At 43.2% G+C, this 24,555-nt stretch overlaps 1 protein-coding gene across 7 annotated transcripts in view; it reads left to right on the forward strand.

The window, feature by feature from the left end:
• Positions 1-307: 307 nt before the first annotated feature.
• LOC135549594 (oxysterol-binding protein-related protein 3-like) overlaps positions 308-24,555 on the forward strand; it is a 28,212-nt gene continuing 3,964 nt past the window's right edge. The window contains exons 1-22 of one of the 7 annotated variants that reach the window (XM_064979697.1): positions 1,938-2,026; positions 14,188-14,281; positions 17,524-17,709; positions 18,072-18,188; positions 18,671-18,724; positions 18,864-18,977; positions 19,124-19,297; positions 19,555-19,651; positions 19,777-19,877; positions 20,057-20,149; positions 20,342-20,498; positions 20,665-20,789; positions 20,951-21,061; positions 21,159-21,255; positions 21,369-21,616; positions 21,795-21,932; positions 22,208-22,271; positions 22,393-22,471; positions 22,573-22,717; positions 23,346-23,490; positions 23,637-23,763; positions 23,913-24,035. In XM_064979697.1, the coding sequence (XP_064835769.1) occupies positions 17,644-17,709; positions 18,072-18,188; positions 18,671-18,724; positions 18,864-18,977; positions 19,124-19,297; positions 19,555-19,651; positions 19,777-19,877; positions 20,057-20,149; positions 20,342-20,498; positions 20,665-20,789; positions 20,951-21,061; positions 21,159-21,255; positions 21,369-21,616; positions 21,795-21,932; positions 22,208-22,271; positions 22,393-22,471; positions 22,573-22,717; positions 23,346-23,490; positions 23,637-23,763; positions 23,913-24,035 (2,375 nt within the window). In that variant the 5' untranslated portion in view covers positions 1,938-2,026; positions 14,188-14,281; positions 17,524-17,643. Of the gene's footprint in view, positions 413-1,927; positions 2,027-14,187; positions 14,282-17,523; positions 17,710-18,071; positions 18,189-18,300; positions 18,433-18,670; positions 18,725-18,863; positions 18,978-19,123; positions 19,298-19,554; positions 19,652-19,776; positions 19,878-20,056; positions 20,150-20,341; positions 20,499-20,664; positions 20,790-20,950; positions 21,062-21,158; positions 21,256-21,368; positions 21,617-21,794; positions 21,933-22,207; positions 22,272-22,392; positions 22,472-22,572; positions 22,718-23,345; positions 23,491-23,636; positions 23,764-23,912; positions 24,036-24,555 lie in introns of those variants that run through there. The other 6 variants (XM_064979695.1, XM_064979698.1, XM_064979699.1 and 3 more) reach the window with 6 other exon arrangements.

Here is a 24,555-nt window from a genome sequence, read left to right on the forward strand (position 1 = left end):
GATTCGATCTTACAACTTTTCGGTTTCTAGTCCAACGCTCTAACTAAGCTACATGCCGCTCCAATGATTTCCTACATAAATCACTACTGGTTTACTACACATCTAAACAGCAATCAAGTAGTAAAAAGGTTTTGCGTAGTAGTGACGAGTAGTAATTCAGAAGCACATTTTCATGAGAGCGAGCTGGCCCTACCACCTGGAAGGTCTTTTACCACGTCATTGTAGCGTGGTGTGTTCAAATGTGCCGGCCCCTTATATTTGTTGAGTGACGTATGCTCTTTTTACTCGCGAGTCATTGGAGTAAAAGGCTTTCAATCACCCCATCGCTGCATTCACTCACAGCAAGCAACCGAGTGATAGTTCCCTACAATTTGTGCTGGATTTTATTCACTGAAGTTTTCATCTCAAAAGTGTAAGCGTTTTTTTTCTATTTCATTTAGTATTTAGGCATCTGGATATGTTGTTTTCTTTGGCTTTTGCAGTAGATTACCACGTCTCTTGCTTTTGGTCACGCTGTTTATTCATTGTCAATGTATTCCTTTCAAAATATTTACAAATGTGGCTAACTGCTAGGAATATCTTTCAAATAAATCCAAATGACGGAGTTGCTCTTATATGTTCTAATCGCATGGAGTCATTCCAAACATGGAATATTGTCTTTGCGCTGACTAGTTGGAATGGATCAAGTTGGCTGGTGTCTGATGTGGCACCCTCGTCATAATTTGGCACCCTCATTACTATAATTTTAAAGATCCCTGACTCTTGCTCTAAACGTCAGCACGCATAATTTGCGTTAAGGTTTTGCAAACGTATAACCTAAAGGAACGTATCTTTCATATTAGCGATAAATAATTCTCAAAAATCAAATAGTTAACACCTTATTTTAGGGTTGGTGTTCCCACAAGGCCGTATCTCCACGTTACTTGTCCTATCTAGCATACTCCGAACACCTGTGTGTAACGGAAGGCCGGAAGACACGTTAACTGCAATATGCCTCCATCGTCAAAATAGTACGCAGCATCTGCAGCATCTTCTGGATATGTGTGCAACAAAAGTTCAACATTCACCTTCTGCTACCATTTGTCAAGCCGTCTATGCATACAGTTTGACACATACTTCGATAAATCCAAATTTTGAACCACACAGAACGCATTGCAACTGCCTCTGTAACGCTGCAAGGCAAACAGCGTTCCATTGGAAATGTATGTACTTCTGGTATATCAAAATGCAAAACACTGTCGGTGTGAGTGAGGCGATGCTCCGAACACATTTTCAACTCAAGCATAAATTGTCTCTTAGTAGCCTACTATCAGTTAGTTTGTGAAACCCTGGGCTAAGTCTTAAGGCACCATTTGGGTGCACGTTTAGTTATTTTGTGTTGCCCTAACACTACATGACTGATTTGAAATAACCAAAGCTTGATGTTGGTTATTTGAATCAACGGTGTCGTGCTAGAGCAACAAACTAAACGGGCACCTGGACTGAGTTTGGGAAACTCTTGAGTTAGCCTACCATGCAGGTTCGCACCTTCCATCATGCTTCCCTTTGCTGACACTGCATCTATGGCATTATTTAGGATGCTTAGGACAGAAGTTGATCATTTACTAAATAAAACGAATTGTTTGAACAACAATGTGCATAAAGTGTAGGACCACAAAAAAATATGCCCTGTGCCGGATTTGACCCCATTCCCTGTAGTCTGTGTCCTGGTCATGAGTCCCCGACGCTACCTGCTGATCTACGGTTCAGTTGACAGAATATGAACAAATTCTAACTTTATTGTAATTAGGGTGTCTAGTAGACCCAGTGTTTGATAACGACATGGATCGAAGTAAGCACGGGAACCGTAGCGAAATCAGTGTGATCTCGCGATTTGTTTGAAAAAAAACACGTGATCAAACATATAAGGTTTTGGACGTTATTGATCACGTGATAATGGTATTTTGAAACAAGCATCGATACATTGTCCGGTCGGTAGTGAGTCAGAAAATGCATCGGAGCTCCGGTATCAATCGTCCCATCACTAGTAAGTGTATATTTTACATTTGTGGAATTATTTTGCTGTGACGTGAAAGTAAAGACCTTTATTTTTCTAAAACTATTGCAATTGACTCACGTTTAGATACTCTGGCAGCGAAAAACTCCCTCTGAAAATAAGTGCTTTCAGAAAATATTCACACCCCTTGACTTTTTACACATTTTGTAAGTCAGGTTTCTTTTTGTCACTGGCCTACACACGATTAATACTCCATAATGTCAGTGGAGATGGATACGTGTGTGTGTGTGTAAACTGAAATGTCTTGAGTCTTTTGTTATGGCAAGCCTACATAAGTTAAGGAGTAAAACAAGTCACATAGGTTGCATGGACTCTGTGTGCAATAAGTGTTTAACATGATTTGTTTGAATGACCACATCATCTCTGTACTCCACATACAATTAATTATCTGTAAGGTCCCTCTGTTGAGCAGTGAATTTCAAACACAGATTTAACCATAAAGACCAGGGAGGATTTCCAATGCCTTGCAAGGAATTGGACCTATTGGTAGATGGGTTAAAAAAACAGACATTGACTATCCCTTTGAACATGAAGTTAGGCCATCAAAGTGTAATTTGTATCAATACACCCAAAGATACAGGCGTCCTTCCTAACTCCGTTGCCGGAGAGGAAAGAAACTGCTCAGGGATTTCACCATGAGGCCAATGGTGACTTTAAAACAGTTTAATTGCTGTGTTAGGAGAACTGTGGATGGATAAACAACATAGTTACTCCACAATACTAACTTAATTGACGGAGTGAAAAGAAGGAAGCCTGTACAGAATACAAATATTCCAAAGCATGCATCATTTTCGCAACAAGGCACAAAAGTAATACTGCAAAAAAATGTGGCAAGGCAATTCACTTTTTGTCCTGAATACGAAGTGTTATGTTTGGGGCAAATCGAATACAACACATTGAGTGCCACTTTCCATATTTAGCAAAGTGGTGGCTGCATCATGTTATGGGTATGCTTGTAATTGTTAAGGGCTTGGGAGTTTTTCAGGATAAAAAAATAAACGGAATGGAGCTAAGCACAGGCAATATCCTAGAGGAAAACCTGGCTGTCACCTTTTCATCAGACACTGGGAGATAAATTCCCCTTTCAGCAGGACAATAACATAACACACAATGCCACATCTACACTGGAGTTGATTATAGTGAATGTTCCTAAGTGGCCGAGTTACAGTTTTGACTTAAATCTACTTGAAAATATGTGGCAAAACCTGAAAATAGTTGTTTAGCAATTTGACAGAGCTTGATTTAAAAAAAAAAAGTTTATTATGGGCAAATGTAGCACTATCCAGGTGTAGAAAGCTCTTAGACTTACCCATACAAGCTCTCAGCTGTAATTGCTGCCAAAGTTCATTCTAACATTTATTGATTAAGGGGGTTGAATAGTGATCTAATCAAGATATGAGTTTTTATTTTTCATAAATTCTAACATTTGTAAAAAAAATAGTCTACTTAGACATTATTTTGTGTAGATTGTTGACAAATGACAATTAAATCCTTTTTAATCCCACCCAGGCTAGCCTACTACTAGTCTGATTTAATCAGGATGTAATACACAATTAATTGGTATATGCAGCCTGAAACTAATTCCAGTAAAATTGTCTAAATGTTCCTTACAAGCCAGAATGCTGAATCAACTTACTCTACTGGTTGTCTGTATATCCACAGGAAAGTGTTTTAACATAACTTTTTAGGGAGCTAGTATTTATATGGTTCTGTTTGGCACTGAGGTAAAGCTAATATTATATAGGATTCCCACGGGGGAACATTATGAATGTGTGCACTTACATTATTAGTAAGTCTGTCTGCTGAATGACTGAAACGCGATGGCTGTTGAACGACTCATTGAAAATGGTATAGAATCAAATGTTCTCAATCCTCCCCTGATTCAGAATATACCATGTTCATTGTCATGGCATACTTGGTTCAATGGCTATTGACGAGAGAACGGAATATCAAGTAATAAACTCACTTTACCTCGGTTCTGAACCATCTACTGCTAGTAAGTCAAGTAAACAATACTTTCTGGTGGATATTTTGTAAAAAATAAATTTTAAAAAGTGTAAATGTGCAGCAAAAAGACAAACCGCACAAACAACCGGTAGAGTAAGGTGAATTTTATTAAACATGTTGGCTTGTAAGGAACATTTACATGATTTTGCAGGCATTAGTTTCAGGCAAAGAATTGTGTATTACAGCCTGACTAGCCTACTACTTTTGATTAGCTTAGGCTACATTTAATTGATTAGGCTTTTTCAATTTTGTTATTGAATTGCTTTAGATTGTCTTAACATGTCTTTATATTCTAATTTGAAGGAAGCCTAGCCTAAAGAGAAGTTATGGGTCGCGTTCCACTGCTTAGACGTTGCATGCATCAACCAATGGTTGCTATAACTTATGTGGCTAGATGATACGTGAAATACCTTCCCAGGCGTTGTAAGATCCGTCATGCATCAACAATGCCTGGGTAGAGGAATGTGCCCAGTATGATGATGGTGGTAGCCTGAACTTGTAAAACTCAAGTTGGAGGTTGGAGCTTTCAGAGTTCCCAATGAATTGTTTTGAATGGGGCGTAGGCCTGTCTTAAATTATCAACAACACACTCCTTATCAGTCACTTCAGGGAATTTTCATTGCGATGTCTTGTCTATTGCGGAAATGTCCCACATAGCCTAATGACTCATATTCACAGAACACCCACAGAAATGTAGCTAAATACAGAACATCTCTAGATGATTGTTTGTGTTTTCCTTGACTATAATGTAGGCCTATTCACTAGTCATTCTAACTCTCTGAGCTCTCAAAATAATTATGCCACCCTTTGATGTGCCTTAGGCTACATTTAAGTAACTGTCCAATGAAAATCCAGAAAAAAAAACACTTCAAAGAATGACACCTCTAAGCTGTATGTAACAGGCCAATCAGCTGTTTACTTTCCTGAATATTTTTAATGACGGTACATGCCCACACCATTCTTTTGTTGGGGTAGGCCCACACTATTCACACACTGAATAGCTGCTTTTTAACATAATTAAAACATTTTGGAAGGAGAACTATTTCACTCATATTGTAATTAATTATAGGTCATATTTCATTGACATCTCAAACACTGGACAGTTACTTTAAGTCCAGCTGGTAGGCAACACCAGAAAAGAGATCCTGTTTTGGTCGATAATGGCTCAGGTACTATAAATAGATCCATGTGTTATGCCCTCAGATTTTCCTTGAAGCCCAAACAAACGGAATATGTCCCCTCCCGTACCGTCGGTTGTCTCCATGGTAACTCTGTATAGAACGAGATTTGGCTTCAGTATGTCTCAGCTTTAGTCGAAAGAGTTATACAGTAGTGCAGGGGTTGGCAATTCCAGTCCTCGGGGCCCTGGTTGGTGTCACAGCTTTGCCCCAGCTAACACACCTGACTCCAATAATCACCTAATCATGATCTTCAGTTTAGAATCGAATTTGATTAATCAGCTGTGTTTGCTAGGGATGGAGACAGTGTGACGCCAACCAGACCCTGGAGGACTGGAGTTGTCCACCTCTGCGGTAGTGGTTACTCATGAGTTTCATAACACGCAAGCAGTTGGTCAATGAGTGTGTCGGTCTAAATGGCCCTCAAACTATGGGTTTATAAGTGACTGTCTGTGTGTGGTCCTGCTCTTTTATGACTAGCATAGTATATTTGTGGTGCATTGGAATGACAGCAGAATGACTGGTAGCTACACACAATTTCTAGCTACACACAATTTCAAAATCAGGGCAGTCACGGTTTTATGCATGGCATCTTGTAGTCTGGTTCTAGATATGCTATTAGGTATTGAATAGTGATGGGGGGGATCGATAAATACATTTCGAGATATTGTCAAAACGGCACATCATCAATAATATTGCAATATTATTTTTGCGCTAGTTGGCAGCACTTGCACAACTCCAGTATTTTTCCTTCATAGCTTGATTTCCATCTTCTTTTGAAATAGAGGGACAATTTGTTTATAGCACTTATTTCCACGACTGATCAAAACTCATTTTCTTATTTCATCACCTTCTTCATTTAACTTCTCAAATTATTGCCATACAGGACTTCCCTGCTGTTGCTTCCATGTCTCACTGTCTGCCATTTTCCCAACTGTTAACGATGATGACGTGCGGCGCACTTTATATTAGTGGAAAATCATTTGAAAGATGCATATCCATCTCTTCCTACTTATAGCATTGTTGCGTTAGGTATTTGGTGAATTTACATTTTTGCCTTTGATCATGATCGGAACCTGTTAATGGTAGTTTTGTGATAACTGCACGGTGATCTTAATTTAGTAAAAAGAACATTGACTTTTGGTTAATGTTTTCTAAACTTTAACAATTCCAAATTCGTTTAAAAGTCACATCCCTACTCCCTTCCCCATCTTAATCACGGAGGTGGCTGTGTAAATGCAAATGTCCTTGTATGATCCTGAGCTACCTGGCAGACTGGCATTGCTTCACAGGGCTGCCTCTGTTCCATCAGCTCTGTGCCTAACTCTGTGATTTAAAGGTGACTTTTATCACTCTTGTTTGATGCGTTCGAATAGCTGCTTTCACGAAGAATAGACAGTCAAGATGCTGATGCTCCACAGTGTTTCTCTTGACAAAGCATGTGTTAACTTTAACCAGGTCATTTACAAGCTGTCATGGCCTTAATCATTGACTTGGTTTCATAAGACACAAGGCCACAATAGAACTTCCAGTGCCCAACCAGATACTCATCAAGGGGTGCACAGTATAAGGTAGCTGAAGTGTTTTGAACCCTTATTTTCTGATTGTTGTCAAGGTTATGCAGAGCACAACAAAGCATGTACTGCAATATAGGTCTTCCTGTTGCTATGCGCAACGCTTTGTGTTGACATACAATCTAATTCTGCTGCAGTTGACGAGCCTGGAACACCATACTGTTATTTTTCGGTTTCACTTCCCGAATTAGAGCAACACTAACTTGAAACGGAGCTGAGTACTTGACAGCGTGTTGTAAATGATTGAGTTGCAACTTGCATTCAAGCTCACAGGAAATCTGAAAAGCAGTGGATTGGTATTGGCGTGTTCTATAATGTTTTGGTGTTCCCCTCCCTCTGTCTGACTCACCCGTCCTCTAGTTTGACTCACTGTTTGTTTAGTTAGTATCTATGGAACCAGTTGGAGGGTAACACCGCTGCTGTGTACAGTCAATTCAGTAGACTCAATGGAGAAGGGTTTTGTGTGTAGAAGTTGTGTGCAGAGTGTTTTGGTTTAATGGTTAATGTTCAGTGCTTTGGCAGAGAATATGTATCTATGCAGTGAACTGACATAGCTTTTTAATGCACAGTGTTGTGGTAGTGTTTCTATGCAGCTGGATTTAAATTGCTCCCTTTACGCTCTGTTCCGAACGCGCTAGACGGCCAGTTCTTATAGCCTTCAGCCGTACCCTTATCCTAATTCTCCTCTGTTCCTCTAGTGCTGTAGTGGTTAATCCAGTACCTGCAGTGCCTAGCTCCACTCCTACTCCCTAGGCGCTCTCATTTATTGACTTCTGTAACAGTAAAAGCCTTGGTTTCATGTATGTTAACATTAGAAGCCTCCTCCCTAAGTTTGCTTTATTCACTGTTTTAGCACATTCTGCCAACCTGGATGTCTTAGTCGTGTCTGAATCCTGGCTTAGGAAAACCACCAAAAACCCTGAAATTTCCATCCTAACTATAACATTTTCCGCCAAGATAGAACTGCTAAAGGGGGCAGTGTTGCAATTTACTGCAGAGATATCCAGGTCTTTACCAAAACAATTAGAGCATCTACTTCCCAGAAACAAGTCTCTCACCGTTGCCGCTTGCTATAGACCACCCTCTGCCCCAAGCTGTGCCCTGGACACTATGTGAATTGATTGCCCCCCATCTATCTGAGTTTGTGCTGCTAGGTGACCTAAACTGGGACATGCTTAACACCCCGGCCATCCTACAATTCTCGGGCCGACTCTCTTCTCTGTATCCATCAATGATGTCGCTCTCGCTGCTGGTGATTCTTTGATCCACCTCTACGCAGACAACACCATTCTGTATACCTCTGGCCCTTCATTGGACACTGTGTTAACAAACCTCCAGATGAGCTTCAATGCCATACAACTCTCCTTCCATGGCTCCAACTGCTCTTAAATGCAAGAAAAACTAAATGCATGCTCTTCAACCGATCGCTGCCCGCACCTGCCCTCCCGTCCAGCATCACTACTCTGGACGGTTCTGACTTAGAATATGTGGACAACTACAAATACCTAGGTGTCTGGTTAGACTGTAAACTCTCCTTTCAGACTCACATTAAACATCTCCAATCCTAAATTAAATCTAGAATCGGCTTCCTATTTCGCAACAAAGCATCCTTCACAAATGCTGCCAAATATACCCTCAGAAAATTGACCATCCTACCGATCCTCAACTTCGGCGATGTCATTTACAAAATAGCCTCCAACACTCTACTCAACAAATTGGATGCGGTCTATCACAGTGCAATCCGTTTTGTCACCAAAGCCCCATATACTACCCACCAATGAGACCTGTTTGATCTCGTTGTCTGGCCCTCTCTTCATACTTGTCGACAAACTCACTGGCTCCAGGTCATCTACAAGTCTCTGCTAGGTAAAGCCCCGCCTTATCTCAGCTCACTGGTCACCATAGCAGCACCCACTTGTAGCATGCGCTCCAGCAGGTATATCTCACTAGTCACCCCCAAAGCCAATTCTTCCTTTGGCCACCTCTCCTTCCAGTTCTCTGCTGCCAATGACTGGAACGAACTGCAAAAATCTCTGAAGCTGGAGACTCTTACCTCCCTCACTAGCTTTAAGCACCAGCTGTCAGAGATGCTCACAGATCACTGCACCTGTACATAGCTCCTCTGTAAATAGCCCATCCAATCTACCTCATCCCCATACTGTATTTATTTATTTTATCTTGCTCCTTTGCACCCCAGTATCTCAACTTGCACATTCATCTTCTGCACATCCTACCATTCCAGTGTTTAATTGCTATATTGTAATTACTTTGCCACCATGGCCTATTTAAATAAAGGTGAAATAAAAAATAAAATAAATAACTGTTGGAGAGTTCTGCCATACTAAAGGGTATCCATGCAGTGTTAGCGTAATAATCTGTTGCCACGACTGCTGTAGCTGAGGTGTAGTCTGATATCTAGGCTCAGTGGTTGGTTACCTCCCAAATGGCAACCTAATCCATATAAGTGTACTGTATTTGACGAGAGCCTTATGGGCACTAAACAGGAATTAGGGTGCCACTTGGGGGTGCAATTCCACAGTAATGGGATTGAGGTTTGACTTTAATGTGATTTCAAAGTTGAACAATTTACCAAAACTAATTTGGTGGAAGAACTGTATAGGTGTAAACTTTGGCAATGGGGATCACGGTAAAATCTCCCTCTGATATTTAACTCTGTAATTCTATTAAATATCTGCCCTGAATGAAGATTGAAAGATGAATGGGCTGTCAGCTGTGACATGGCACCTTGAGATTTGAACTACAGTAAGTGAAGTGGATTTACACCCGATAATGGCATTACATCACATCGTGGGTCCCTGATCTGTACTACACAGAAATGCATAATTATGGATATTTGTCATTCTCCTCATGTTTGGACAGTACAGTGTAGTACAATAGAGTAGGGTAGAGTACAATATACTATACAATACAATTGTATAGTATACAATATACTATTCTAGACTGGGCTTTACTCACTGTACTGCGCTGTCCAAACTTGTGAAACACGTTTATTATAGGCTCAGATTTGTTCCAGTCTGTCTCATAACATCAAGGCCATGGGGGACTGACCAAAAATCAACGTACATTGACATCTGGTGTCTATTGGTGCTCAGTGGTAAATGGGAAGAAAGAGTGTCAGTAAGAGCTGGGAGAGATGGTATGAACTGGACAGCGAGGCAGAGCGAGGGAGGGGTTCTAATCACTTTATAATTCAAAGAAATGTTTATCAGTAAAATCACTAACTAATTGGTAGGTCTACCATTTACTTGTTAGTTCTGTGAACTTTAATTACTGTGCCTTGCAAAAGTATTCACCCCCCTTGATTTTTCCTGTTTTGTTACATTACAACCTGTAATTTAAATAGATTTTTATTTGGGTTTCATGTAATGGACATACACAAAATAGTCCAAATTGGTTAAGTGAAATGAAAAAAAAATACTTGTTTAAAAAAATATGCAATCACCACTTTTCCATTTAAAAAAAATATATATAAATAAATAAATGTGGTACACACCTGTTCTGAAAGGCTCCAGAGTCTGCGACACCATGAAGACCAGGGAGCTATCCAAACAGGTCAGGGACAAAGTTGTGGCGGTACAGATCAGGGTTGGGTTCTAAAAAAATATCAAAACTTTGAACATCCCACATAGCACCATTTTAAATCCATTATATATATAAAAAAATAAAGAATATGGCACCACAACAAACCTGCCAAGAGAGGGCTGCCCACCAAAACTCACGGACAAGGCAAGGAGGGCATTCTTCAGAGGCAACAAAGAGACCAGAGTTAACCCTGAAGGAGCTTCAAAGCTCCACAGTGGAGATTAGTGTGTCCATAGGACCACTTTAAGCCATACACTCCACAGAGCTGGGCTTTACGGAAGAGTGGCCAGAAAAAAAACATTGCTTATTTTTTTCTTTAAGCAAACACGTTTGGCATTCGCCAAAAGGCATGTGGGAGACTCCCCAAACATATGGAAGAAGGTACTCTGGTCAAATGTAGGTTTTTGGCCATCAAGGAAAACACTATGTCTGGTAAAAACCCAACACCTCTCATCACCCCGAGATACCATCCCCACAGTGAAGCATGGTGGTGGCAGCATCATGCTGTGGGGAGGGTTTTCATCGGCAGGAACTTTGAAACTGGTCAGAATTGAAGGAGCTGGAGCAGTTTTTCCTTGAAGAATGGGCAAGAGTCCCAAGCTTTTAGAGATCTGCCAAGCTTATAGACACCCCAAGTGACTTGCAGCTGTAATTGCTGCAAAAAGTGGCTCTACAAAGTATTGACTTTGGGGGGGGAGTGAATATTTATGCACGCTCAAGTATCATTCCTGGTTTGTTTCACAAAAAAACAAACATTTTGCATCTTCAAAGTAGGCATGTTGTGTAAATCAAACGATACAACCCCCCCCAAAAAATCTATTTTAATTCCAGGTTGTAAGGCAACAAAATAGGATAAATGTTAAGAGGGGTGAATACTTTCGCAAGCCACTGTATCCTCCCTCCCTCCATGAGGGAGCAAAATTAATTAGAAAATATATTAAAGATAATATTGCACAAGGAAATATTTCTTACATTTACAGGTCAACAATTTCTATAAAACATCAATGTTATTGTCTTGGTGTAGTTCTGATACCTTTTTTAAGACTTTTTCTGCTAGATGTTTTCTAAGATCCCCATTCCATCTGTTTTATCCTGAAATCAAAGCCAAATGTTTGAAAAATGTATCCTTGCCTTCGTTTCCCCATAATATAGACTCTTACAGTAGCTTTCATTTGACACCCAATTAGACATGCTCCTATGAACTTCCCATGTTGGTGATCATGGGTCCGTTTCCATGGAAATACTCAGTGGTTGGAGTGTTGTGTCCCAGCGAACATTCCTTCCTGCTGATGACTCATGTCCTGGGCATGGCTCTGACTCTTGAGAGAGGCCTATGGGGAACCAGACAGTGTGTACACACACACTAACAGACAAACCACCACCACACACACACACACACACACACACACAAACAATAGAGCCTTTGGTTGAAATAGACAGCATGTTGGAAAAACACAGACGCATGCATTCTATCCATAAGGCACTGTGTAAATTTCCACAGTATACAGTCTCTTACAAACTGCAATTCACCCAAAGCATTTCCATGTTTAGGGAGTGGGCCTATAACACACAGCAGGGTTGGGCATGCCCCAGCCTGGATGGAGAAGAGAGGAATGTGAGAATGTGGGCAGATTGTTCACTTCTTATTAACCATTGACATGCTGTGTACATGTTTCTCATACTGTACCTCACTCAGAATGTTGATCTACGGTGCCTTCAGAAGTGTTCATACCCCTTGACATATTCCACATTTTGTCTTACAGCGTGAATTCAAAATGGATTTAAAAAAATAATAATTCTTACCCATTTAGACACTACCCCATAATGACACTGAAAAAAATAGATAATTTATATAAAAAACATGTTATTTGTCACATACACATGGTTAGATGTTAATGCGAGTGTAGCGAAATGCTTGTGCTTCTAGTTCCGACAATGCAGTAATAACCAACGAGTAATCTAACCTAACAATTCCACAACTACTACCTTACACTTGTGTGTGTATAAGGGGATAAAGAATATGTACATAAAGATATATGAATGAGTGATGGAAACGCATAGGCAAGATGGTATCGAGTACAGTATATACATATGAGATGAGTAATGTAGGATATGTAAACAAAGTGGCACAGTTTAAAGTGGCTAGTGATACATGTATTACATAAAGATGCAGTAGATGATATAGCGTACAGTATATACATTACTCATCTCATATGTATGTAAACATTATATAAAGTGGCATTGTTTAAAGTGGCTAGTGATACATTTTTACATCAATTTCCATTATTAAAGTGGCTGGAGTTGAGTCAGTATGTTGGCAGCAGCCACTCAATGTTAGTGTTGGCTGTTTAACAGTCTGATGGCCTTGAGATAGAAGCTGTTTTTCAGTCTCTCGGTAGTCATAAAAAAAGTCATAAAATTTAGCTAATCTATTTAAAATGAAGTACAGAAATATGAATGTTCATAAGTATTCATAACCCTGAGTCAATACATGTTACAATCACCTTTTGCAGTGATTACAGCTTTGAGTCTTTTTGGGTAAGTCTCTTAAGAGCTTTCCACACCTCGATTGTACAATTCTTCAAGCTTTGTCAAGTTGGTTGTTGATCATTGCTCGACAGCCATTTTCAAGTCTTGCCACAGAGTTAATATAAGTCAAAACTGAAGCTAGGCCACTAAGGAACATTCAATGTCGTCTTGGTAAGCAACTCCATTATGTATTTGGCCTTGTGTTTTAGCTTATTGTCCTGCTGAAAGGTGAATTTGGGATATTTGTATTCTACAGGCTTCATCCTTTTCACTCTGTCATTTTAGGTTAGTATTGTGGAGTAACTTCAATTTTTATCCATCCTCAGTTTTCTCCTATCACAGCCATTAAACAAGCTGTTTTAAAGTCACCATTGGTCTCATGGTGAAATCCCTGAGCAGTTTCCTTCCTCTCCAGAGTTAGGAAAGACGCCTGTATCTTTGTAGTGACTGGGTGTATTGATACACCATCCAAAGTGTCATTAATAACTTCATAATGCTCAAAGGGATAGTCAGTGTCTGCTTATTTATTTTTTTACCCCTCTACCAATAGGAGCCCTTTGAGGCATTGGAAAACCTCCCTGGTCTTTGTGGTTGAATCTGTTTTTAAAATTCACTGCTCAACTGAGGGACCTTACCTTATGTATGTGTGGGATTCAGAGATGAGGGAGTCATAAAGAAAATGTTACCATTGTTGTTGCACACAGTGAGTCCAACTTATGTGACTTGCTAAGCAAATATATACTCCTCAACTTACTTGCCATAACAAAGGGGTTGAATACTTTTTAAAATTTAAACACATTTTTTAAAATAAATTTGTAAAAATGTCAAACATGTATTTATTTTTGACATTTATGGGGTATTTTGTGTAGGCCACTTACACACAATCTCAATTTAATTCAAGCTGTAACACAACATGTGGAATGAGTCGGGTGACTTCAGAAGGTTTTCAACCACCCTGGTTTGCTGCAAAACCAGCCTTGAAAAAACAGGGTATTTATTACTGTACATCACAGCAAAACATGATGCAATGTGAAAACAAGTGTTTATCTTTATTTTACTAGGCAAGTCAGTTAAGAACAAATTCTTATTTACAATGACTGCCTAGGAACAGTGGGTTAACTGCCTTGTTCAGGGACAGATTTTTACCTTGTCGGCTCACGGACTCGATCAAGCAACCCTTTTGTTTCTGGCCCAATGCTCTAACCACTAGGCTACCTGCCCCCCCATTGTTATTAAACAGGTCCAGGCAGTCCCTCCCCATTTTGGTCTGTTTTCTTCTGTTTGGTGCAGTGCATTACGACCCATGTGTTTGCAGTGCTGTAATCGAAGCCAAGGTAATGTCTACATAGGTTTTGGCCTGGTACCTTGGTCTAGAATGTGGATGTTGAATTCGCATCGCTCTACTACTATGTGCTGCTAGCAACTAACGTTTTCTGTCTCCAAATTCACAGAATGTGGACATTTTATTCATCACAATACTGTTTATGCTACGAGCAACTGCAATACAGCAGAATTCTGTGTCTCTACCAAAGTTTGAGTATTAGCGTGTGTAGCTACTGGTTAATCTAGTCCTCTGCTGAGATTTGAAGACTGGGACTGATTGTATAACCCTGACTCACTTGTGGACTCTGCTGATCAGCACAGTAGCTGTGACTTTGACTGGCCTGGGAGTCAAGTGGGTTTGACTGGGCTGCTGCCACTGGTTCAATGCACTACACCATAGTTCATATAGAGACGTTGGCATTTCCCCATACACAGGGTGTATGCTGCTGGAAGTGTGTGTGTCGGTGAGCTCATGCAAACATAAAGAACACCTGATGATCTCGTGCTGTGGATTGATGGCAGCATTCGCGCGAAACTGAAAGTGCGACCCACTGCTTTTAACCAGGGCAAGGTGACTGGAAACATGACCAAATACAAACAGTGTAGCTATTCCCTCTGCAAGGCAGAGCGTCAGTATAGAGACAAAGTAGAGTCGCAACGGCTCAGACACGAAGTATGTGGCAGGGTCTACAAAAAGAAAACCAGCCCCGTCGCGGACCAGGATGTCTTGCTCCCAGACAGACTAAATCACTTTTTTGCTCGCTTTGAGGACAATACAGCGCCACTGACACGGGCTGCTACCAAAACTTGCGGACTCTCCTTCACTGCAGCCGATGTGAGTAAAACATTTAAACGTGTTAAACCTCGTAAGGCTGCAGGCCCAGACGGCATCCCCAGCCGCGTCCTCAGAGCATGTGCAGACCAGCTGGCTGGTGTGTTTACGGACATATTCAATCAATCCCTATACCAGTCTGCTGTTCCCACATGCTTCAAGTGGGCCACCATTGTTCCTGTTCCCAAGAAATCTAAGGTAACTGAGCTAAATGACTACCGCCCCGTAGCACTCACTTCTGTCATCATGAAGTGCTTTGAGAGACTAGTCAAGGACCATATCACCTCCACCCTACCTGACACCCTAGACCCACTCCAATTTGCTTACCGCCCCAATAGGTCCACAGGCGACGCAACCACACTGCACACTGCCCTAACCCATCTGGACAAGAGGGATACCTATGTGAGAATGCTGTTCATCGACTATAGCTCAGCATTTAACACCATAGTACCCTCCAAACACGTCATCAAGCTCGAGACCCTGGGTCTCGACCCTGCCCTGTGCAACTTGGTACTGGACTTCCTGACGGGCCGCCCCCAGGTGGTGAGGGTAGGTAACATCTCCACCCCACTGGTCCTTAACACTGTGGCCCCACAAGGGTGCGTTCTGAGCCCTCCTGTACTCCCTGTTCACCCACGACTGTGCGGCCATGCACGCCTCCAACTCGATCATCAAGTTTGCGGATGACACTACAGTGGTAGGCTTGATTACCAACAATGACGAAACGGCCTACAGGGAGGAGGTGAGGGCCCTTGGAGTGTGGTGTCAGGAAAATAACCTCACACTCAACGTCAACAAAACAAAGGAGATGATCGTAGACTTCAGGAAACAGCAGAGGGAGCACCCCCCTATCCACATCGACGGGACAGTAGTGGAGAGGGTAGTAATTTTTAAGTTCCTCGGCGTACACATCACGGACAAAAAGAATTGGTTCACCTTCACAACGCTGTCTGTGTGGAAGGTGCAGCATTTCTTCAGGAGGCTGAAGAAATTTGGCTTGTCACCAAAAGCACTCACAAACTTCTACAGATGCACAATCGAGAGCGTCCTGACGGGCTGTATCACCGCCTGGTACGGCAACTGCTCCGCCCATAACCGCAAGGCTCTCCAGAGGGTAGTGAGGTCTGCACAACGCATCACATGGGGCAAACTACCTGCCCTCCAGGACACCTACACCACCCAATGTCACAGCAAAGCCAAAAAGATCAAGGACAACAACCACCTGAGCCACTGCCTGTTCACCCTGCTATCATCCAGAAGGCGAGGTCAGTTCAGGTGCATCAAAGCAGGGACCGAGAGACAGAAGCTGTTATTCAGTCTCAAGGCCATCAGACTGTTAAACAGCCACCACGAACATTGAGTGGCTGCTGACGACATACTGACTCAACTCCAGCCACTTTAATAATGGATATTGATGTAAAAAATGAATCACTGGCCACTTTAAACAATGCTACTTAATATAATGTTTACATACCCTACATTACTCATCTCATATGTATATACTGTACTCTATACCATCTACGGCATCTTGCCTATGCCGTTCTGCACCATCACTCATTCATGTATCTTTATGTACATATTCTTTATTCCTTTACACTTTTTTTTATATATTTTTTTATTTTATAAAAAAAAGAAATACCCCTTTTTCTCCCCAATTTTGTGGTATCCAAAATTGTTAGTAGCTACTATCTTGTCTCATCGCTACAACTCCCGTACGGGCTCAGGAGAGACGAAGGTTGAAAGCCATGCGTCCTCCGATACACAACCCAACCAAGCCGCACTGCTCCTTAACACAGCGCGCATCCAACCCGAAAACCAGCCGCACCAATGTGTTGGAAACACCATGCACCTGGCGACCTGGTTAGCGCGCACTGCACCCGGCCCGCCACAGGAGTCGCTAGTGCACGATGAGACAAGGATATCCCTACTGGCCAAACCCTCCCTAACCGGGACGACGCTAGACCAATTGTGCGTCGCCCCACGGACCTCCCGGTCGGCTGCGACAGAGCCTGAGTCTCTGGTGGCACAGCTAGCACTACACGTGTGTGTGTGTGTGTATATAAGGTAGTAGTTGTGGAATTGTTAGGTTAGATTACTCGTTGGTTATTACTGCATTGTCGGAACTAGAAGCGCAAGCATTTCGCTACACTCGCATTAACATCTGCTAACCATGCGTATGTGACAAAGAAAATTCGATTTGATGTGCCTAACCTAAATGTGCACCTAGTTTTGAGGACGTAGGATAGTTTCTGTTCTCTCAGAAGTCGCGTCTCATTGTTCTGCTGCTTCACTAAATCAACCCTACAGTGGTATGTGGCTTTCATTTCTCTCAGCTCACCTGTTTGTCTCAACATGCTGGAAATGAAGTAATAATGTTCTGTTATTCACTGCGTCTCTCTCTTCCTATTCAACAATGGTTAGTCATGATGACGCCCTCTTGAGGTCGGTGTGTTAGGTGATGTTCCTGTTGACCCCGTTGTGACCTTGGTGGTTTCCGCTGGGACTAGACAATCGTAAGCAGAACTGTCAAGTCACAGAAAGATGACCTCAACATCCCCCTCCCACAGCGACAGCAGCAGCGGCTCATCCAAACATGGCAGCCATCAGGTGTGTGTGTGTGTCTCTGTGTGTGTGTGTGTGCGCGCGCGTCTCTGTGTGTGTGTGCGCGTCTCTCTGTGTGTGCGCGTCTCTCTGTGTGTGTGTGTGCGCATCTCTGCGTGTGCGTGCCTGTCTGAATGAACTCCGCTCTGTCTCGAACGTCTTGTGGCGACATTAACATTTTGATGCTTATCTTGACTGACCTGACGTCAGCTGAACTGAAATGAACTGGCTATGGCCTGACTGGAGGGCACCGAGCAGCACTCCTAACCCTCCCTGCCTGGGTTAGAGGACACATTAAGGTAGAGATGCAGCCTCTCTTCCTCCATGTGGTTGTGTATGCGTGTAACCTGATGCGTCTCTGTCTACAGGACAGCTGGGAGATCATAGAGGGGCTAAAGGGTAACCCTGGCAACATCCAGGAGCCAGAGAAACAGGAAGGCTTCCTGCTCAAGAGGAGGAAATGGCCCATGAAGGGATGGCACAAGGTGGGTACAGCCTCCCTGACCTCTACCTCTTACTGCAGGTACATCTCAAGTGTCTATCCTTGATTTCTTGCATCCTCTCTCCTCACCTTCTCTACATGCATTGGAGGAGAAGGTCATAGGTTCTCTTCAGACCTTCTCCTCTTCTGAACTGAAGGATGTACGGAGAGGACGTGAGGAATCAAGGAGGCACTTGGCTCTCTTTAACCCCTGAGTTACCTGAAGGGCTGGCACACGGAGATGAGAGGTGTTCTACCTGCCACGTACATGGCGTTTATCTAAAGCTCTGATAAGACGGTTATGTTAAGTTGGAGGTGAAATTTGAAAGGAGCATTTAAATGGATATCTTGTTCATGTAAAAAGCTTTTGTCCACAACTGTAATATCTAAAGTGTGACGTTATTTCCTTGGCTCAAAGCAGATAATTGAAGTTTGAACGTGACAGATGGATGGCTAAAACAGTTGATACTTTCTCTTGCTATCCAGAGATACTTCTCGCTGGAGAAAGGCATTCTGAAGTACTCAAAATGTAGAGCTGATGTAAGTGTCTGTTCAAAAGTATCTGTCAAGCAGATTCACAATTGAGTTAATGTATGTGTCATTGAAGGAGCGAGTGTTCGCTCATTTAGTTAGTCTCTCACACACACACACACACTGACCTTTTTGCTTTTGTTTCCAGCTGAGGAAAGGCAAGCTGCATGGCTGCATTGATGTGGGGCTGTCTGTCATGTCAATCAAGAAGAAAACCAAGGCCATCGATCTGGACGCCAACGACAACATTTATCACCTCAAGGTTTCTCTCTCTGTCTCTCTGTCTCTCTGTCTCTCTGTCTCTCTGTCTCTCTGTCTCTCTGTCTCTCTGTCTCTCTGTCTCTCTGTCTCTCTGTGTCTCTCCCTCCCTCATCTGTTTAAATGACATCACATCTCGCTGTCCAATAGGTGAAGTCTGAGAAGTCTCAGGAAGTGAAGTCACAGGAGTTGTTTGATGATTGGGTGTCGAAGCTACGACATCACCGTGTCTTCCGTCAGAACGAGATCGCCATGTACCCCCACGAGAGGCACCTGTTTCACCCCTCACACCTGTCGCCTAACCTCAACGACTCCATGAGACGGGTACGCTTCTCTTTAGACAGGGATATGTGATACATTTTGTGCTTTCCCCCTAATGGTTTGAATTTTGGAGATGGTAAGCTGACCCTAGATCTGCATCTAAGAGCAAACTCTTATGGATGCTTTTTGACTGACCAATCATCATTTCATTATTGTACTGTATAATGTATTTTATATGAATCACTGTGTCTATGCATATTCAATTCATTGTCTCTCACCCTTCCTCTCGCTCTCTCCCTCCCCTGCTCTCTCTCTCTCAGCAGCACCCCAGTCTGGCTAAGCAGGCGTCAGTTGTCCAGCAGGCGAAGGTCAGTGCCTGGCTTCACTCCTCAGAAGACATGGACAGGTGCTGCAGAGGTAGGGAGATCAAACATCTCACCTGTCTGAGTCGTCATACCTTTCCTGATGGATCTCACCTTAAGTTCTCTGTATCGACTCGCTCTCACCTTCTCTAATTCATGTCCCTCATTGTTCTCTGTCAGACTTGGCGGACTGTGAGTCTTACCTGTTGGAACTCAACCTGCTGCTGAAGAGTATGGAGGTTCTCCACCGCACTTCCTCTGCCCCCGCCATCAGCCTCATGGTAACACAACCTTTGCCCTTTAACCTGGACCCTAACCATGACCCAGTACACATACTGTACTCAGCCCCTTTAACCTTCACTACACTTACTCAGACCCTGCTATGAGTACAGTAGGTATGCACACCTCTCCTAACCCCTCGACTTTAACCCTACCCTCTCCACTTCCACTGGGACACCAGGCTTCAACATATGACATTCCCAAGAAGGAGAAGAGGGGTCCCAGGAAGTGGCGTTCAAAAAATTACACCAAAGATGCCCAAGCCACGCTACAGGTACACACTGTTTTACATTCTCTCAAAGCAACAGCTGCTACCATTCCATGTCAACTGTTACCTGTGCTAAATCCTACAGCCACTTGTTAGTGTTGCATTGACTAAAGACTACTAGAAGAATAGTTCTGTGTGACTCCTAATACATCCCCCACCTGTAGTTGTCTTTAACCCTGAGATCTCTCCTTCCACCAGGTTCCTGGCTGTGGCTCACCGCCTGCCTCTCCTCATCTCCATACCTCCCACCCAAACCTCTCTACTGCTGAAGCCAACACCTCCTTCCTGGAAACCCCAGACTCACCTACTGATGCCAACCGCCTCCAGGAAGACTTCTGCAGGCTGGCTAACAACAGTGAGTCCCTGGTGTCAGATCGGCCCACTGGGTCATGTATAGGTATTTTACAGGCTGGGTATGATGTTTAAAAACACACCTTTTTTTTTCTCGCTCTGCGTGTGTCTCCTGCGCTCTGCGTGTGTGTCTTCTGCGTGTGTTTCTCCTGCGCTCTGTGTGTCTCTAGTTCACTCCACTCTGCGGTCAGCCTATAGTTCTCTATCAGCAGAGAGAGACATAGTGAGACACACTATTGACCTGAAGGCCCCCCCCCCAGCTCAGGTCATGGGCCTCAAGACCGGCTATGGTTCGGTGAGTTGGGTGTGTTTGAGAGAGGGCGAGTGTGTGGTGCATGTGATGTGTTCCACAATACTGCACATGTCCAGTTTATTTCAGGAGATTGTTTATATACCAAACATGACATGGGGACTGATCTGAACCTCTGCTGCCAATCAACCTCTTCTACCAATCAGGGTCTCCCAGATGGATCCCGCCAACTTGTCCACCAGGCATCCAATGAGTCCATGTCGGAGTTCTTTGATGCTCAGGAGTACCAGCTCACCTCCAGCTCCTCTGAGAATGAGGTGAGCCTTAAAATCAGATTACCCAACCCTAACCATTAGGGTGATAAACGATGATCTGAACAGTCATTCATATATATTTTTCTCTATTTGTCTACAGGCTTCTGATGATGACTCGTATATCAGTGATGTCAGTGACAGTGTTTCCATGGACACCGGCTACAGCAACGAGGGAGGAAGCGAGAGACATGACTCTGGTATGCCGTGCGGGTGCATGGGTCAGCATATGAGTATTTCTAAGACAAGCATATCATTTGTACGAGTGAGCAAATGTTTGCTACCTCCATTTTAAGTACCCCCCCCCCCCCAGCAGGCTCAGGAGGAAGTGGTGTTCAGGTGGCCCGCAGACGGACTACCCTCCCCTCCCCCCAACCCAGCAGCAGCAGTGTCAGTCTATGGAACATCCTCAAGAACAACATAGGGAAGGACCTGTCCAAGGTAGCCATGCCTGTTCATCTCAACGAGCCTCTCAACACACTGCAGAGGCTGTGTGAGGAGGTGGAGTACTCTGAGCTGCTGGATACAGCGAACCACACACAGGACCCGTACCAGAGAATGGTGAGGGTATAGGATGCAGGTACACACACACACACACACACACACACGACGCCCAGCAACACATGGTGAGAGAATTTGGACATACTCACACCATGATTCTTATGATGCATTGTGGGAACCCACACACACATGGTAAGTAACACAGTCTGTCTGTCTCCCTGTGTGTCCTGTGCTGCAGGTGTATGTGGCAACATTTGCAGTGTCTGCATATGCCTCCAGTTACCACCGGGCAGGAAGTAAACCCTTTAACCCCGTCCTGGGAGAGACCTACGAGTGTGACAGACCTGACAAGGGCTTCAGGTTCATAGCAGAACAGGTAAACAGGAACTAAACCTACAGGAACAAGTTATCATCACTCACATAAAATAAACCAAGAATCACTGGGCTGATTCATTTAGTGCATTCCAAATTACCCCCTATTCCCATTTAGTGCACTAAATTTAACCAGAGCCCATAGTGCTCTGGTCATAACTAGTGCACTATATAGGGAAAAGGATGCCATTTGAAACAGAGCCGTTGCATAGGATGACTGAAGACTCATAACATTATCAGTCACATGTATTCACCAGTTGAACCCCCTGTCTGTCTTAGGTGAGCCATCACCCACCTGTGTCAGCGTGTCACTGTGACTCTCTCAACTTCACTTTCTGGCAAGGTGAGCTTCTATGTTTTCAGTAAACATATCACCACCGTTTCCTTCTGTTTGTGATTGTTATTGTGAGGGTTATCTGCTCCACTCACCTACTACCCCTGTCTGTCTGTCCCATCTCTCTCAGATGTCCAGTGGAAGAATAAGTTCTGGGGGAAATCCATGGAGATTGTTCCCATGGGAACCACTCATGTGACCCTGCCAGGGTGAGTCTCTTTGATTTGATAGAATGTGTGTGAACGTCAGAGCTGCTTTCATATGAAATAGAGGTGTGTGTGTGTGTGTGACAGTTGTTTGTCATCCTCAGGTTTGGGGACCACTATGAGTGGAACAAGGTCACGTCCTGCATCCACAACATCCTGAGTGGCCAGCGCTGGATAGAACACTACGGAGAGATGTCAATCAAAAACACCAGCAGTGATGCCTGCCAGTGTACAGTGACCTTCGTCAAGGTGAGGAGATGGATTATACCATCCCAGTTACACGAAGGGTGTGTCCCAAAAGGCACCCTATGTCTTATACAGAGCACTACTACCCATAGGGACTCTGACTTAAAGTAGTGCATTATATAGGGAATAGGGTGTTATTTAAAACAGCCTAATGCAATTCAATGTAAATTGGCCAACAGGTATGAAACCCTGGGCCAGCGTTTCCTAAACTCAGTCCTGGGACCAACAGGTTTACCTATTTGTTTTTTGCACTACACAACTGATTCAAGTGATCAGCTCATCATCAAGCTTTGATAATTTGAATCGGCTGTGTAGATTTGGGGCAAAAACCCAAACACACCCCTTAGGGTCCCCAGGACCGAGTTGGGGAAACACTTGCACTGGGTTTCCTAAGGTATTATCAGGTGTAACAGCGCCATCTGTTGGGGAACAGGAGGAATAACATCCTGGTGACCATTATCTTGGAAACCTTAAAAGTAACTGAGTGGTGGATGGATTCATGTATTATTTAGAATTCATCACGATTGACAGCGTTTTATTGGTTTCCGATTTGTAACATCACATTTTCTATTTGTTTTGCGTCATTAGTTTAATTAGTTTATTATTCACGTTTTGCATATTTAATCCACAGGCAAAATCGTGGAGCTCAACGGTGAACAAGATAGAGGGAGTGGTTACAGACAGTGGAGGGCGTGTCATCCACTCATTCTTTGGCAAATGGCATGAAGGCGTGTACCAAGGAGACACACCCTCTGCCATCTGCATCTGGAGAGCAAGTGAGTGACTGGCTCTTTGGGCTGTCCGTCACAACTCACACACTCACATTCAAAAGCATAAAGTGGCATTCCACATAAATATTATAGCTTATGATCTTTACCTTGAAAATAGTTTAAAATAGTAATTTTGTCATGTGTTTGTGTAGACCCCATGCCTGTGGACCAGGACCAGTACTATGGCTTCACTCAGTTTGGTGTGGAGCTGAATGAGCTTGATGCCGCCCTGAAGCCCTTCCTACCCCCCACAGACACACGCTTCCGTCTCGACCAGAGGTAGGACACACCCCGGGATTCTCTTCCTCCTCTCCTCTCTGTCTTTTTCCTAGCTCGTCCTAATCCAGTATTCCTTCTTTCTCATGCCTCCCTGTATTATATCACCCTTCTCATAGGATCCTTTTCACTCGAGTGTCTCTCTGTCTCAGGTGTTTGGAAGAAGGGAACATTGAGGGGGCTGAGGAGCAGAAGCAGAGGATCGAGCTGCTCCAGAGAGAAAGGAGAAAAGTCCTGGAGGAGAACAACATGACGCACAAACCACGCTTCTTCAAGTACGCCACAGTGTGTGTGTGTGCCTGCCTTTCTGTCTGATTCAAGACAAGGGAGTTCATTGAGACAAGGGAGTTCATTGTTCACACATTTAGCCACGAAGACAGAACAAGGCTGTCTTAATTCTTAACTGCACAGTATTCTTTACAACAGTGGTTCCCAACATTTTTCGCTTATCCCTGAAGTACGCCCTCACGTGCATTTTACCAGTAAGCCTATGGTCTCATGAGTCGTCTCACGTACCCCGTGTGGACAGGCCAAGTACCCCTGGTTATACAATATAGAAAAGGTCTGACGGAATGGCACCTCTGTCTATATAACTTACCACATTGTCACAGGTCTGTCACGTGAATAACACTCCATTAGCCTCTGGGCTCCATTTTAACAAACCTAATGGAATGGTAAATCTAATTGGCTTTCAAAAATAACATAATGTAGACCTACCTTTGCTAAATACGTTAACTTGAACCCATTTGAAGTTCACGTTGTTCTAAGTCACTGCATGGCCTCAATAGCATTCAC

Source organism: Oncorhynchus masou, chromosome 12 (genome assembly GCF_036934945.1).
Source record: "Oncorhynchus masou masou isolate Uvic2021 chromosome 12, UVic_Omas_1.1, whole genome shotgun sequence".
Taxonomy (NCBI): Eukaryota; Metazoa; Chordata; class Actinopteri; order Salmoniformes; family Salmonidae; genus Oncorhynchus; species Oncorhynchus masou.